We start from the raw sequence: 14,688 nt of genomic DNA, 5'->3' as shown, positions 1-14,688 counted from the left end.
TACCAAGCTGACCCTGGTTCAAATCTCTGGTACCACATATGGTCCCCTGATCACAAGGGGCCACTAATGAGCACAGAGCCAGGAACAGAGTGTGAACACTATTTGGTGTGGCTCCTCATCAAAATTAGTTTTTCTGTTTGGAGGGAGAGAGAGAGGAAAACCAAGGCTCAAACACAGGGCACACAGGCGTGGCTTCGGCAGCATAAAGAGCTCTTCTGTTTCATTTTTGGACCACACCTGCCCATCCTCAGGGCTACTCCGTGCCTGGGACAGATGAACCACGTGGTGCAAGGATGAACGTAGCTTGCTCCCACGCAAAGGAAGCACTCCAGCCCTCTGCTCAAAGGCCTCAACCCCATGCTCTGGAATTCCCCGTTAACTTCCCCCTTGTACTGGTGGGTTGGAACTGGAGCGGAAGCACAGCGGGTAGGGCATTTGCCTTGCATGCAGCCGACCCGGGTTCAATTCCCAGCATCCCATATGGTCCCCTGAGCACTGCCAGGGGTTAATTCCTGAGTGCAGAGCCAGGAATAACCCCTGTGCATCGCCGGGTGTGACCCAAAAAGAAAGGTAGAGAGCGTGCCTTGCAAAAGGCCTACCTGGGTTTGATTCCCAGCTCTGCATATGGACCTGTGACGAGTGATATTTGATCACAAAGCCAGGAGGATGTCCTGAGCATCTCTGGTATGTCCCCGAGCTCGGGAAATAGCTCCAATGGCAGAGCATATGCTTAGCAAACGTTTTAACCCTCAACATGAAAACCAAGAATTTACAGGTGTGGCACAGATTAAAAAATAAATAAATAAATAAAAGCCAACAAATGCTAGGGCTGGAGAATAGCTCCGTGGGTTGAAACAAATGTTTTGCATGCTGGAGTCTTGAGTTTGATCCTCACTGCACGATCTCTGAAGTCCCTAAGTACTGCCAAGACTCTGCTGTGCCCCAGTTCCACTAAGCTACTGTGGCAAATACTTACGATTTTATCAGCCGCAGCACTTGCTATTGTACCGGAACCACGTTCTAAGAACGCTTGGAGAAGCCTCACTAAAGCAGGGATGTTGCCTGCCCTCTCCCACAGCACTGGCTGAAGGAGATGAGGAAATAAGGCCATGTAGGAAGATGGGATATCAGTTTTATGTGTTTCCAGTAGCAGTGACATCACTTGAAAGACATATGGAATAAATTCTGTTGGTGAAAGTAAAATCAACTTCAGAATTAATGGCTGACACAAAAGTTGCAGTTTATAACTACTTTAAAATTTAATTAGAAATTAACTGCTTTGAACTTACCCTGCACATCATTTTGTAAAATTTCAGTGAACACCAGAAACAAAGCCTCCTCAAAATTGACAACAGCAGCAGGGTTCGCTTTGCAAGTTATTCTTATAGATAAGCAGATAGCTTCAAACATGTAGTGATTAAAGTGAGGTTTGCTCGGGTTCTGAAAATTTTCAAAAAGTGAATTACCCTTTAACAACCCCAGTGATTGCATTGAAAACAAGCACACTTTTCTAAAAACATTAAAAGAGAATGTCATCTCTTTAACATCAGTGTCAAGAAAATAATGTCAGTTACACTAATGTCTGCATAAAACATTTCCCATTATTTAAAAATTTTGAAAATAAAATAGTATTTTTCAGGTGACTGAATTATTTACTATGAAGAAAATACTTCATAGTAAAGAGTGCAAGAGATTTCAGAAGCTGCTACTCCCAGCACTGTAAGAAACTTGTCACAGAAAACTGTATGTTCTGCCTGCTATCAATAGAAATAAACCAGGGAAAAGTAAGTGGCCGGTTCTGCCAGACTTTGCTGGCACAGGGTCTGTGGCAAATCTTCGTCTCTGATCGTTACAGATCTATCTAGATCTGTAAAGTGACAGCTCTTCATTATCAATGGCTTTCAACTTCTTTATTTTTTTGTTTTTAGGGTCACACCCGATCATGCACAGTGGTTACTCCTGGCTCCTGCACTCAAGAATTACTCCTGGCAGTGCTTGGGGGACCATACGGGATGCTGGGAATCAAACCCAGGTTGGCTGCATGCAAGGCAAATGCCCTCCTCGCTGTGCTATTGCTGCAGCTCTGGCATTCAACTTTTTTTAAAGCTACAAAAACCTTTTTCTTCTACTAAAACCTTTCCTGGGAAAAAAATCTAAAAGGAATTTTGCTGTGGCTGGAGAGATAGAACAGCAGGTAAGGCCTTGCATGTGGCCGACCCTTGTTTAATACCCAGCACCCCGTATGTTCCCCTTGAGCACCACCAAGGGTGACCCCCAAAACAAAAAGCAAAGAAACAAAACAAAAACAAGCCTTTGTCTTAAACTGAGAAATATATATATATATGTAAAAGTTTTCACCATCAGAAGACTTCAAACTTTATAAATTCTGGGAATTAAAGGAAGGGAAAAAAAAAAAAAGACCTTTGATTACTACTTCACAGATGTCCAAAGAGCCTCTTTTTTATCTAGGTAATGCAAAGCCTACTTTCCTCCATCTAAGATCATTTCACATCACCTGCAGTTTCAAAGGATGTTTTTAAATGAGAATAAAAATGTATTACATCAGGCTGGAGTGATAGCACAGCGGGGAGGGCGTTTGTCTTGCACGCGGCCCACCCGGGTTCAAATCCCAGCATCCCATATGGTCCCCTGCGCACCGCCAGGGGTGATTCCTGAGTGCATGAGCCAGGAGAGACCCCTGTGCATTGCTGGGTGTGACCCCAAAAAAAGCAAAAAAAAAAAAAAAAAAAAAAGTATTACATCTCTGAGGTTGTAACTACAGGTGATTATTATTATACCTCCAATCTGCTATAGCCACCATAGCAATATAGAACTGTTGTTCTGTTGTTCACTGATTTGCTCACGCGGATACCACTAACGTCTCCACTGTGAGACTTGTTGTTACTGTTTCTGGCATATCGAATATGCCACGGGTAGCTTGCCAGGCTCTGCCATGCGGGCGGGATTCTCTCGGTAGCCTGCCGGGCTCTCCGATAGGGATGGAGAAATTGAACCCGGGGCCGGCCATGTGCAAGGCAAATGCCCTTCCCGCTGTGCTATCACAGAGTCTATCGCCACCATATTTTCAGGAAAGTGTACTACCTACTGCCAAGAATACAAAGATTTCTTTCCCCCACACCATCCTTCTCCTTAATCATACTGAAGCTCCTTGAGTTTGGAGCAGAAGTTAAACAACTTCAGAGTCAAAGTTAGTTTTATTACCTTACTGACAGCTAATAGCTTCTGGGTAAGCTGGGTAATAAGAGTAGGGATATAGGGAATTATGGCTTCTTGTAGGAGGGAAAAACTTCTCATAATAGCTGTAAAATATAAAGCATCAAAAATAAACATTTTAGTAAAACCAAGAGTGAACAAAAGAAAAAACCTTATTAAGTAAAATAATAAAACAACCCAAACAATGCTCAACACATTTAGAACTGATCTAAAACTTTAAAATCCCTTTTAGTCTTTCTAAACTTAGGTCATGTTTGACAACAAAAATGTATCTGGGAAACATAACTTGCAGAAGACCCGAGGTTTAAGGTATAAAAATGAAGTAAATAAAAAGGTTAAGAGGAGAACAAAGAATCAGTGAACTAGTGGTAAAGGGTTTCCTAGCACAATTTTGAATTACTTTCACTTAGTTTTATCACTTGCCTGTTAGAACAAGGATCACAGTTTTGCAAAAATAAAAATGTTACATGCCCATCTGCTCTAGAATGAGGTTAAGAACCAAAAAATCCAACTAAACAATGTAATAAAGGGGTCTTATTGTACAAAAACATTGCTCACTAAAAGATGCCTAAAAAAACTTTTTACTTGGTAACAAATATATTGTAGAAGGGAAAGTCTTCAAGACTAGACAGCTCAATGAGTCGAAGCACATGCTTTGCACACAAGAGACTGGATATGATCCGACACAGTACGGAACAAGCCTTGAGCACGGAGCACAGAGTAGTCCTTGAGCACTAACAGGTGTGGATCAAAAAACAAAGGGACTAAAAATAACTTTTTCCAGAAATAACCATTCACAAAGCATTGTGCTTACATATTATATGCCAGACACTCTCTTGTCACCTGAACTTTGCAAAGATGTCTCAGCTGTCTCTGTACCTGAGCCAGAGTGGTCCTTCACTTAGCTAAATGCCCACCTCAGCTCAGACATCACTTCCCAAAGAAAGCCTCACTCAGCCAGGCTGAGAGGATTAGAGGGTGGATCACCCTCTGGAGAATTAAAATATCCTTTCCTTTATTTGTATTTATTGAGAAGGTAGTACACAATGCAAACGCTTGTATAGCCTGGGAACAGAGCAATGGAAACTCCAGACCAGCTAGCTACCTCACAAAAATGAACATTAAACATGGATTACTCATCACTGTTCAAAGAAGCATAGTGCTTAAAACACAAATACATTAACTTCAACATACAAACACATATGTATATATACACAGAAATTAGGGGCAATTTCTTAAGAAAATGGTCCCCGGTAAGTCAGATGCAATTGAGTAAGACTAAGGTGTCTCTGAAGTCGTAGCTGGCACCAGGACAGCCTCTAGTGCAGGTTCCCGGCCAAAAGTTACAGCTATACCCATGGCAGTCGTCAGGACCTGAATAGGGTCCACCATGCACAACGTTTCAAAGCTAAGCAGAGCATGTCTTTATCTAATCTGACCCATACTCAAGAAAATTCAATCTAGTAAAGAAATAAATGCATTTGCTTCTCTTTAATAAGAGATTTCATACCAAGTTAGGATAAAAGATTTTCTGAAAACATAGTAAACAAAGCGACACTTTTCAATTTAAAATACTTAAGCCTGCCTAAGTCTTGCTAAACAGCATCTGTTCCACTAACTACTAAGGAACCTCTAGTATGATTCTAAAGTGCTTATCTTTGTAGTCTGTATTTATACACTTATAGGCGATACACCAGGGAAACATCCTACCTTTCATAATATATTCATTTTCTGATGAGCCAGGAAGTGTGAGAGCTTTGAAAAGGTTTGTTAGCAGAATCTCAACAAACGGTGCAATTTCTGCAGCTGTAAAGCTATAGACGAAAAAACAGCTTCAGTCACTGCAACTCTTGAGGCTGTCACAGTGGAACACCCCTGGAAACTACTACATCAAGCCTCTCATGAAACAAAAGCCATTTCCTGCCACTATCCGCAGATAAGCTAGGAAAGCATTTATACTCGCTCATGTGAAATCCTGTTAGAACATCTGAGATCAAACACCATCAAACAACAAACCCAGCAAATCTACAATTGTCTAATGTTTGAAAGGTGCCACCTGGTTCTCATCGATCACTGAGAAGGATTCTGCACTCTCAGGGAATGGTCACCTGACCATTCTGTATACATTCTGAACCAGAAGATACTGCTTGAGTCACCTCAAGGAACATCCTTTCACCCTCTAATTGGCTATTAAGAACATGTGTACATGTGTACTTCCAGTTCCTAATGAAGAAAAGGCCCTAGAATTGCTTCCTACCTCTTAACTAAAGCTCAGTTTCAAGAACACTGCTGGATGGCCTTAAAGACATGTCAATCATCCTTCATGTTTTATACTTAGAGCAGGTCAGAAAGATCTACTGGATCTTTCTTGGAGCTTAAAGAATTACTTTTGGGGCCAGAGTGATAGTACAATGGGTAGGGTGTTTGTCTTGCACGCAGCTGACCCAAGTTCGATCCTCCACATCCCATATGGTCCCTGGAGCACCACTAGGAGTAATTCCTGAGTGCAGGGAAAGGAGTAACCCATGAGCATCACTGGGTGTGACCCAAAAAGCCAAAAAGAAGGGGGGAGGGGGAAGGAAAGAATTACTTTCATTCAGCTGCATCACATTTAACATTAAGATTACCAAAACAGCCGGTGAAAATACCTGTTGTGTGTTGCTAAGAATATGCTCTTACACAGTAATCCCAAAATGAAGATCTACTTCTAAGATGCCTTAGGAGTAAATGTTTTAATTTTAACACCAGGCACTGAAATTTTAGTTTATCAGTGTCCTTTTTTGCCTTGGCTGCTAGGACACTTCATATAAAATCCGTAACTACTGTACCAAATCCTTTGACATTCATTTTTATGTATTTTTGTTCATTTGTGGGAGGGGGCTTGAGCCACACCCAGCAGTGCTCAAGGGACCGTATTGGGTGCCTGGTATTCGAACTGAGGTCACTGGAATGCAAACAAAGTGCCATAATGCCTATAATCACTCTCTGGCCATACATTTCTATATATTAACCTGATTACTTTCATTTCACAAAATTTGTTCTTCTATCATTGTCATAATATACTCTGCTGCCTCAAATTCTTTTGGAAAAAAAGAACATAAACATCAGCACATACACCATTTATTTGTATAGCTAACAGATAATACATTCAGATAGGTCTGACTGGTACTAAACAGTCCCCATCATGAGCTTAAAAAGTGCTTAGTACATAGTGCTTAGTACGTCAAATACTTACAGAGTGGCGTTGTTAGGCCCTCTCATAGTGAATAACCTCTCAAGAGCATGTGCCGCATAAGTATGAACAACAATACTCTCAGCTTGAAGATGATTAATTAAGAGAGGAATAGACACTAAAAGATGCTCTTTTGGTACCTGGAAAAATAACAAAATACATGCTCTAATTTAACAATGTATCCTTTGAGTAAAAGAGTGTGCTGGGCCAGAGTGATAGATAGTAGGTAGGCTGCTTGCTGTGCACAGAGCTGATCACCTGGGTTTAACACCTGATACCCTATATGGTCCCCCAAGTTACCCCTGGAAATAAGCTCTAAGCACTGCTGGTTACACTCCCAAAACAACAAAAACAAACAGAAGGGTTTGCTGATGATAAGTCTCATTGGTCTGTGTGTTTGTGTTTCTAGATCACACCCACACACCCAATGGTGCTCAGCGTGCACCCCGGCTTCTGTTCTTAAAATTTACTCCTAGCGGCGCTAAGGGAAGTATATTCAGTGCCGGGAGCTGCAAGCAAGGCAATTGCCCTTCTCAATCTACCATCTCTCTGGTCTTCTAAATTTGTTTCTCCAGCTATTACAGTGTGAGATAACACTGGAAAGAACTAAGAATTTCTACCTTCAGGGGCAAGAGATGTAGCACAGGCACTTGGTCTTGCACGCGGCTGGATCCCTGACATTCCATACAGTCCCCTGAGAGCCACCAGGAGTGATCCTTGAGCACAGAGTCAGGAGTAGGCCCTGACTACACTGGGTGTGGCCCAGCCTATATTCTACTCCACGTATTGCAAAGTTAACATTTATTCCTCAATTCTTTTTCTGCACATGAAATTCTGACAAGTTCCCTCAAGTACTGCCAGGAGTGATCCCAGATCACCAACAGATGTGACCCTAAAAAACAGTGCACATGGCACTGTGTCGCATGCTGCTGACCAAGGTTCAATCCCTGGTATCCTATATGGTATCCTGAGCCTTGAAGGGAGTAAACCTCAAACATAGCTGAGTGTGGCCTAAAAAATAAACCAAGACACCCCAAAACTAAAACCAGGGCAAGGGCTTAAGTATGAGCCAGAGATAGAATAGCAGGTAAAGCGCCTGCCTTGCACGCACCTGACCTGGGTTCGATCCCCAGCATCCCATATAGTCCTCTGGGTGACACCAGGAGTGACTCCTAAGTGCAGAGCCAGGAGTAAGCTCTGAGCATAGCAGGGTGTGGCCCAAAAACAGGAACAAAAAAGGGGTTAAGTCTTATAGTTAAAGTAACAACATTGGGGCTGGAGCAATAGCACAGCGGGGAGGGCGTTTGCCTTGCACCAGGCTGACCCAGGTTGGGCCCCAGCATCCCATCGGGTTCCCTGAGTATACCACCAGGAGGAATTCCTGAGTGCAGAGCCAGGAGTAACCCCTGAGCATTGCCGAGTGTGACACAAAAAGCTTTTTAAAAAAAAAAAAAAGGATCAACATCAAAATAGTATCATGGAGAGCAAATAATTCATTAACCATTTTTTATGGGGCTGGGCCTGCCCCACAATAATGGGGTCATCAGTCAGTGACAGGGATCAAATCAGCGACCCTGTGAAGACCAGGCAGTTCAATTCTATGAGCTGTCTCCCTGGCCTGAAATATTCATTAAACTTAGGAATTCATTAGCAGATCGATTGAAAAACTATTTGCGTCCTGAAACTCTACAAGAAAAACAACTGGTTTATCTAACAAATAATGGGGATAAAAAAACAGGAGGGCCCACTTGACTGCACAGTAAGAGATTCAGCAATCCAATGGCTGGCACCATTCCAGCTTGTCTGCATCAGCCCCTCTTCTGCATGGTGCTCAGGGCTATGCCCAGCGTGTCTGTATGTGAACAACCATGCAGTGCTCCTGCTTGCCAAATGGTCTTTTTGGTCCTTGATTTAGAATTATTAATAAAATGATAAATGATATTTTTGAGGACACTGAGGAAAATTAGTGAGGTCTGGACTCATTAGTAATAAAAGTCAGTAAAGTCTAATCAAAAACTTAAAAAAAAAAGTTATTGCTGGTACAGAGAGAGTATAGGGGTCATTAAAATGCTGGTTGACATGCAGCCAATCCCTGCACTGCATATACTCTGAACCCTGCTAGGAGTCAACCCCGATCACTATTGGAGGTGGCTCCCAAACCAAAACCACATTCCCACAAATTTACTGTTAGTTTTGTTATGAGCAGATGTCAAAGACGATTTGCAGAGAAGGGGAAGAGAAACTGAAACACAATAAAACAAATGGCTTATAACGTCAATGACGAGACTTACTTGATTTCTGAAAATCATAATGTATTTGATACCATCAGCTTTAAGGACAGGAAATTCATTAACTATTAGGGAGATAAAAATCAGCCGTAAGTACTTATAATTGCTACTCTCAAATTAGTAACATTATTAGATACTTAAAAACATGATTTTGCATCAACTAATAAGGATGTATGTACATACTGCTATGCTATTTATAATAGCTAAGGTCTAGAAATAACCCAAGTATTGAATAAGTGGGTAAGTGGATAAAAGAGATGAAACAGATATGCTATGGAATATTACTAGGCTATGATAAAGGATGAAATCTTGTATTCTTCAACTTGGACGGACCTGAAAGGTATCGTGTTAAAGTGAAATGAATCAGAAGTAAGACGAACACTAGATCTCACTCAAATGTACAATATAGATAAATGGAATATATAATGCCTAAAGAAAAACTCTGATATACTACAAAACAAAACAAAAAACCTATTTGTTTCTCTTTTCCCTTTTTAAAAAGAGAGGCTGACTTAGAACAGGGGTAAAGACAGACCGTAAGACAATGATGGATGGTTACTGGCTCACACTCATATCTAAGATGTGGGCCCATCAGGTCTCACAGTCTTTGTTCACAAATCTTTTGGTGTGATTTAGCTGAATACTATTGTTGGGGTGCAGTATGTTTGGTACCATGTCGGTAACACAAGGGATCAAACTCACGGCCTCATGCTTGTGAGGCAGGCTCCTTATGCTGCCAAGGATCCCAGATCCCAAGAGCCATCAGTTATGACTTATACCATGCTATTGTGGTAATTTAAAACAATGCAAACAAAAATTGTAGGTACAGAGTTTTAAATCGTATTAAAATTTTTTCATAAATCTCTTGTAATTCAGGTGATTCATTAAAAAAAAAAAAGGCTGGGTGCAAGAGACATAGTACAGCATGTAGGGTGCTTGCATTGCACACAGGAGACTCAAGTTTGATCCCAGCAAACCTACACGGTCCCCTGAACACCACCAAGAGCGATTCCTGAACGCAGAGCCATGAGTAACCCCTGAACATTGCTGGATGTGGGTCCCAAGCCAAAATAAATAATAAAGGCTGAAAAAAAATGTTTTTCACAGATCTTACCATTTGCTGATTTTAAATCAGGAAGAATATGATTCACAAAGAATTCAGTCAGGTTTACAAGTTCATTTGCTTGTGTAATTCCATGCTGAAAAACAAATTAACAGGGTAAAACAATATGAAAAATCTACATACATCTACACTAGAAATGTAAGCAATTTTTGAAAACCAGGTTAAATGGAGATAATTAGATACATACACTGCTACAAAACGTACTGAAGTATAAAACAAGTCTTTAAAAAGCTAAAGAAACTCCTCTAAATTAATTTTTCTTAAATTTAGCATATTTTATACAGAATCCAGAGACAAAACCAGAGTAGCATGCCATTGTTTTCTGTAAGAAACTTAAGTGCTTCATTTATCAATGAATTCATTCTTAGAAATATAAGAATTTAATCAGAGCAGCAGAATAAACAGTATCACCAGAATAAGCTGTATTGCCAGAAAGCTACTGCTTTTTTTTTTTATTTGTGTCTACTGATAAGCTCCTTTTATTTTTATTTTTATTATTATTTTTTTTTGCTTTTTGGGTCACACCCAGCGATACTCAGGGGTTACTCCTGGCTTTGCACTCAGGAATTACTCCTGGCGGTGCTTGGGGGACCATATGGGATGCCGGGGATCGAACCTGGGTCGGCCACGTGCAAGGCAAACGCCCTCCCCGCTGTGCTATCGCTCCGGCCCCAGATAAGCTCCTTTTAGAAATAAAACTATGTTGAAAACACTCACCTTCTGTGTTTGGGCTTTTGATGCCAGCGATGTCACTAGGTAAATGGCTGCATCTTTATGTTTCCAATTGACAGATGGATTTTTTGCATACTCCTGCAGCATGGAATTAACATAACCTGAGAAGATTCCTGTCACAGGACCCTCAAAAAACTTGCATAATCCTCGAACTAGATCACAAGCAGCCCTGCGTCTAGTATCAATATCTAAAAAAAAAGGAAAAAAAAAAAGTGGGAAACGTATATAGGAGGAAGTAACTACCATCCATATGAGGAAGTTTATTAGAAAACAAACTTCACATCCCCTAGAAATCAGCAACAATGTAAAGAATTCAGCTCCCCACCAAGAAAAACAAAATGAGGATAAAACCACTTGATAAAGAGGATATGTAAATATCTGGGGAAAGTATAAATCCACTGTATACTGCACTGGTATGCTACATCTCAGTAAGAGCTGCTTTTTTTTGGGTGTTTTGGTCACACCCGGTGATGCTCAGGGGTTACTCCTGGTTCTGCACTCAGGAATTATTCCTAGCGGTGCTCAAGAAACTATACAGGATGCCAAAGATTGAGCCGGGTTAGACAACCACGTGCAAGGTAAACACCTATCCACTATACTATCACTTCAGCCCCTAGAGCGGCGTTTTACTGTGTGCAAATAAGAAAACATTTTTATAACAAAAGCCAGCTAAAATGACTTTTTCTAAGAGTGTTTTTTTGGCATCATATCCCACAGTGCCAGGAATCAAACTGGAGGAGTTAGGTACCCCACCTCCTACTCCTGCCTATCATTACAAGGTACCGCAACTCTAAAACCAGTTTATTAGGAGACCAACTGCTCAAAACCAAAACACATACCAGATCCTTCCAAATCTCTTCTTATGTATTCCTCAGAATTATCTTCAAAAGCTTCTTCATCAGCAGCTATAAAGAGAAGTGGCGGTTTAAATCACCCCTCAAAAGGAAGAGGACAAGTACTTTTACAGCTTAGTATATAGGACAGTATGTATATGACTGAACACTGCCAGGAGTGACCCGAGACCCGAGTAGTATACAGACTCAGCAGGGTTGAGTCTTAACAAATGACAACTCAATCATCAGTTAGTGCAGCCAGCACTACGCTGAAAGGATAGAAAATAAAAAAATAAACAGTGTGTTCTAATACCCCACCCCCCCCCCGCCCGCCATGGTATCCGTGTTCCTAAAACTGGACACTATCACCAACTTTCACATGTCCTGAAAAAAGCTAAGAATGCCAACCTGTTAGCCAGGTAGACATTAAAACCTCACATTAGGGGCAGGAGGAATAGTTTAGTAGGATTTGCTTTGCACAAGACTGACCCAGGTTCCATTGCCAGCATCCCAGACGGTTTTCCAGAGCACTGACAGGAGTAATCCCTGAGTGCAGTCAGGAGTCAGCCTTGAGCACTGCCAGGTGTGGCCCCAAAACAAAGAACAAAACCTCACATTAGATTGTCCATTTGGAGGTCAGAAGGGAGGGTTTGGGCCACACCTGTTTGTGTGCAGGGCTTACTCCTAACAGTGCTCAGGGGACAGTATGTGATGCTGGGCTTTGAACCAGCTTGGTCTTACCTACTACACTATCTTTCTGCTCCCAGACTGCTGAGACCACATACCTAATGATTTATTTCATAAACAGAAACTCTTCATCATTTACTATTTAACTGTTTGTATGTAATAGAGTTAACTTTAAGTACATTAAGTACATACAGGTGGACTTCAACTCTGCATTCAAAATCTATCACCTTTACTGTCAACCTCTTCAAAACAGCCGTTTTTCAAAGAAACTATAGTCAAACAAAACCAAAAGAAACCAAAAAACCCCAAAAATCTGGGCCACAGCAGGTCAGGGCTTAGTCTCATGGCTCTGTGCTCAGGAACCACTCCTGACAGGGCTTTGGGGACAATATGGGTGTAAGGGACTGAACGCGTGTTGCCCTGACCACTGTCCTGTGTTTCTGGCCCCCCAAAATAAAATTCTTACTTATCCTAAGCTAGTATCTTGAATAGTTTCTTTCTTTCTTTCTTTTTTTTTTTTTGCTTTTTTTGGGTCACACCCGGTGATGCACAGGGGTTACTCCTGGCTCTGCACTCAGGAATTACTCCTGGCAGTGCTCAGGGGACCATATGGGATGCTGGGATTTGAACCAGGGTCAGCCGCGTGCAAGGCAAACGCCCTACCCGCTGTGCTATCACTCCAGCCCCTTGAATAGTTTCTTTCTTCTCAACGATAGGATTTTAAAAAATCCCGAGTAATAAGTTATCAAATACAACATTCGACAACTGCCTTTGTACCATTTCTCTTTGTTAAGAAGAGCTTTATTTTAGTGTATGTGCTATCAAAATAAGCACAAACTTGACTGATTTAGCAATCAGACAGCTGGAGAGACACTACAGTTGCAGAGTGCACACAGCCAACCATGTTTCAAACCCGGCATAGTAGACGTCATCCCTCAGTGCAGGGCCAGGAGCAAGCCCTGATGAGCACAGCCAGGTATGGTCCAAATACAAAAATAAAAACAAAAAAAGGGGGAAAAATTAGACTGAAGAGGTCACAAAGAACAATATGAACACCTAATAATTTATTATTAATCTAAGCTACAAATCTGAACACTCATTGCTACATTTTGGAGTCCCACCTAGCTGTCGTAAGGGGCAACTCCTGGTGGTGGTCCATATGTGGTGTCAGAGACTGAATCGGGATCAGCTGCAAGGCTTAAGGCTTAACCCCTTTACTGCCTCTCTGTACTAACAACAAAAATATATAGACATCAAATTTTTAAAAGTTGACATAATTACCTCTAAATTCCATGTTAGGCACAATAACCTTTTCACAGATACTCGTCAACGTGTTCTGGTCCTCAAACAAATTCTTATAATGAGGTCTCTCACAAACTGAAGCCAGGAACTGAATTGCATTACTGACCAACTGGAATGAAAGACAGTAAGTATATTTTAAGCAAAAAGAAGAGCGGGAGACAGGGGATGCTTTAATGACCTATCTCCAGTACCATCTTTTTTTTTTTTTTTTTGCTTTTGGGGTCACACCCAGCGATGCTCAGGGGTTACTCCTGGCTCTGCACTCAGGAATTACTCCTGGCGGTGCTTGGGGGACCATATGGGATGCCGGGGATCGAACCCGGGTCGGCCGCGTGCAAGGCAAACGCCCTACCCGCTGTGCTATCGCTCCGGCCCCTCCAGTACCATCTTACCAAGTCATATTTAACCTCTTGGCCTGTTGTGACGAGTAAGTTCCAGATGGCTGTAACAAACCGAGGAAGGTAGCGCTGAAACTCTTCGTCATACTTCTGTGCGTAGAGAGCTGCATTATCACAAATCTGGGACTTTAAGAGCTCCAATAAGCCTGCTTCCTCTTCATCCTCACGTAATAGAAAACAGAAAATACATACAACTACAACTACACTGTTACCATAAATGTTAACCGAACCAGAGGGTGAGGACTGACCCTGAGACAGAATTGATGGGTATGGCCCCAAAAACAAATGGAAGGGAGACAGGGAGAAGGAGGACAGACATGCTCTTTAGCAAACATAGTAAGACTAAAGGAGAACACTCCCAGGCGTCCTCAGCTGTCTGTACAAAGCACCATAACCTTTTGACTCCAGTCACTGCAATAACATCAATAATGAAAGGAAGCTGGGATTAAGAGAAAAAAACGGACTGGCGGGATCTGGGGGAATACGCTCCCATAAATGATGCTACTGGCTCAATCCCTGGCGTTTTACTTTGGGGCAACACTCAGAGTTGCTTGGGGGACCATTAAAGTGGTATGTGGACTATACTGTGGTTGGCTGCTTGTAAGGCAAGTGCCTCATCACCTGTCCTATGTTTCAGTCCTAGAGAGTAAATTCATCCTGCAAGTCAAGCCTATGCTAATAAGAGCAATTCTGTACATTACAAATACCTAAATACATGAGACCCCATATAATTGAGTGCTATTTGCATGGAAATAATTTTAGTATTTCAATGAATTCTCTTTACTAAATAGCACAGCAGGTAGGGAGTTTGCCGAGCACGCAGCCGACCTGGGTTCGATTCCTTCGTCCCTCTTGGAGA

At 41.7% G+C, this 14,688-nt stretch overlaps 1 protein-coding gene across 3 annotated transcripts in view; it reads right to left on the bottom strand.

Annotated features, from left to right (window-relative positions):
• The window catches only part of CSE1L (chromosome segregation 1 like), a 49,726-nt gene that overhangs the window by 9,003 nt on the left and 26,035 nt on the right, over nucleotides 1–14,688 (bottom strand). For all 3 annotated transcript variants that reach the window (XM_055140281.1, XM_055140282.1, XM_055140283.1), the window contains 11 exons: nucleotides 13,824–13,991; nucleotides 13,411–13,540; nucleotides 11,449–11,514; nucleotides 10,595–10,797; nucleotides 9,869–9,953; nucleotides 8,758–8,819; nucleotides 6,470–6,606; nucleotides 4,945–5,048; nucleotides 3,223–3,320; nucleotides 1,290–1,440; nucleotides 977–1,185 (listed from right to left, as the gene is read on the bottom strand). In XM_055140281.1, coding sequence (XP_054996256.1) covers nucleotides 977–1,185; nucleotides 1,290–1,440; nucleotides 3,223–3,320; nucleotides 4,945–5,048; nucleotides 6,470–6,606; nucleotides 8,758–8,819; nucleotides 9,869–9,953; nucleotides 10,595–10,797; nucleotides 11,449–11,514; nucleotides 13,411–13,540; nucleotides 13,824–13,991 — 1,413 coding nt within the window. The remainder of the gene's footprint in view (nucleotides 1–976; nucleotides 1,186–1,289; nucleotides 1,441–3,222; nucleotides 3,321–4,944; nucleotides 5,049–6,469; nucleotides 6,607–8,757; nucleotides 8,820–9,868; nucleotides 9,954–10,594; nucleotides 10,798–11,448; nucleotides 11,515–13,410; nucleotides 13,541–13,823; nucleotides 13,992–14,688) is intronic.

The sequence above is a fragment of the Sorex araneus genome, chromosome 5 (genome assembly GCF_027595985.1).
Source record: "Sorex araneus isolate mSorAra2 chromosome 5, mSorAra2.pri, whole genome shotgun sequence".
Taxonomy (NCBI): Eukaryota; Metazoa; Chordata; class Mammalia; order Eulipotyphla; family Soricidae; genus Sorex; species Sorex araneus.
This window is presented reverse-complemented; position numbering and strand designations above follow the sequence as displayed.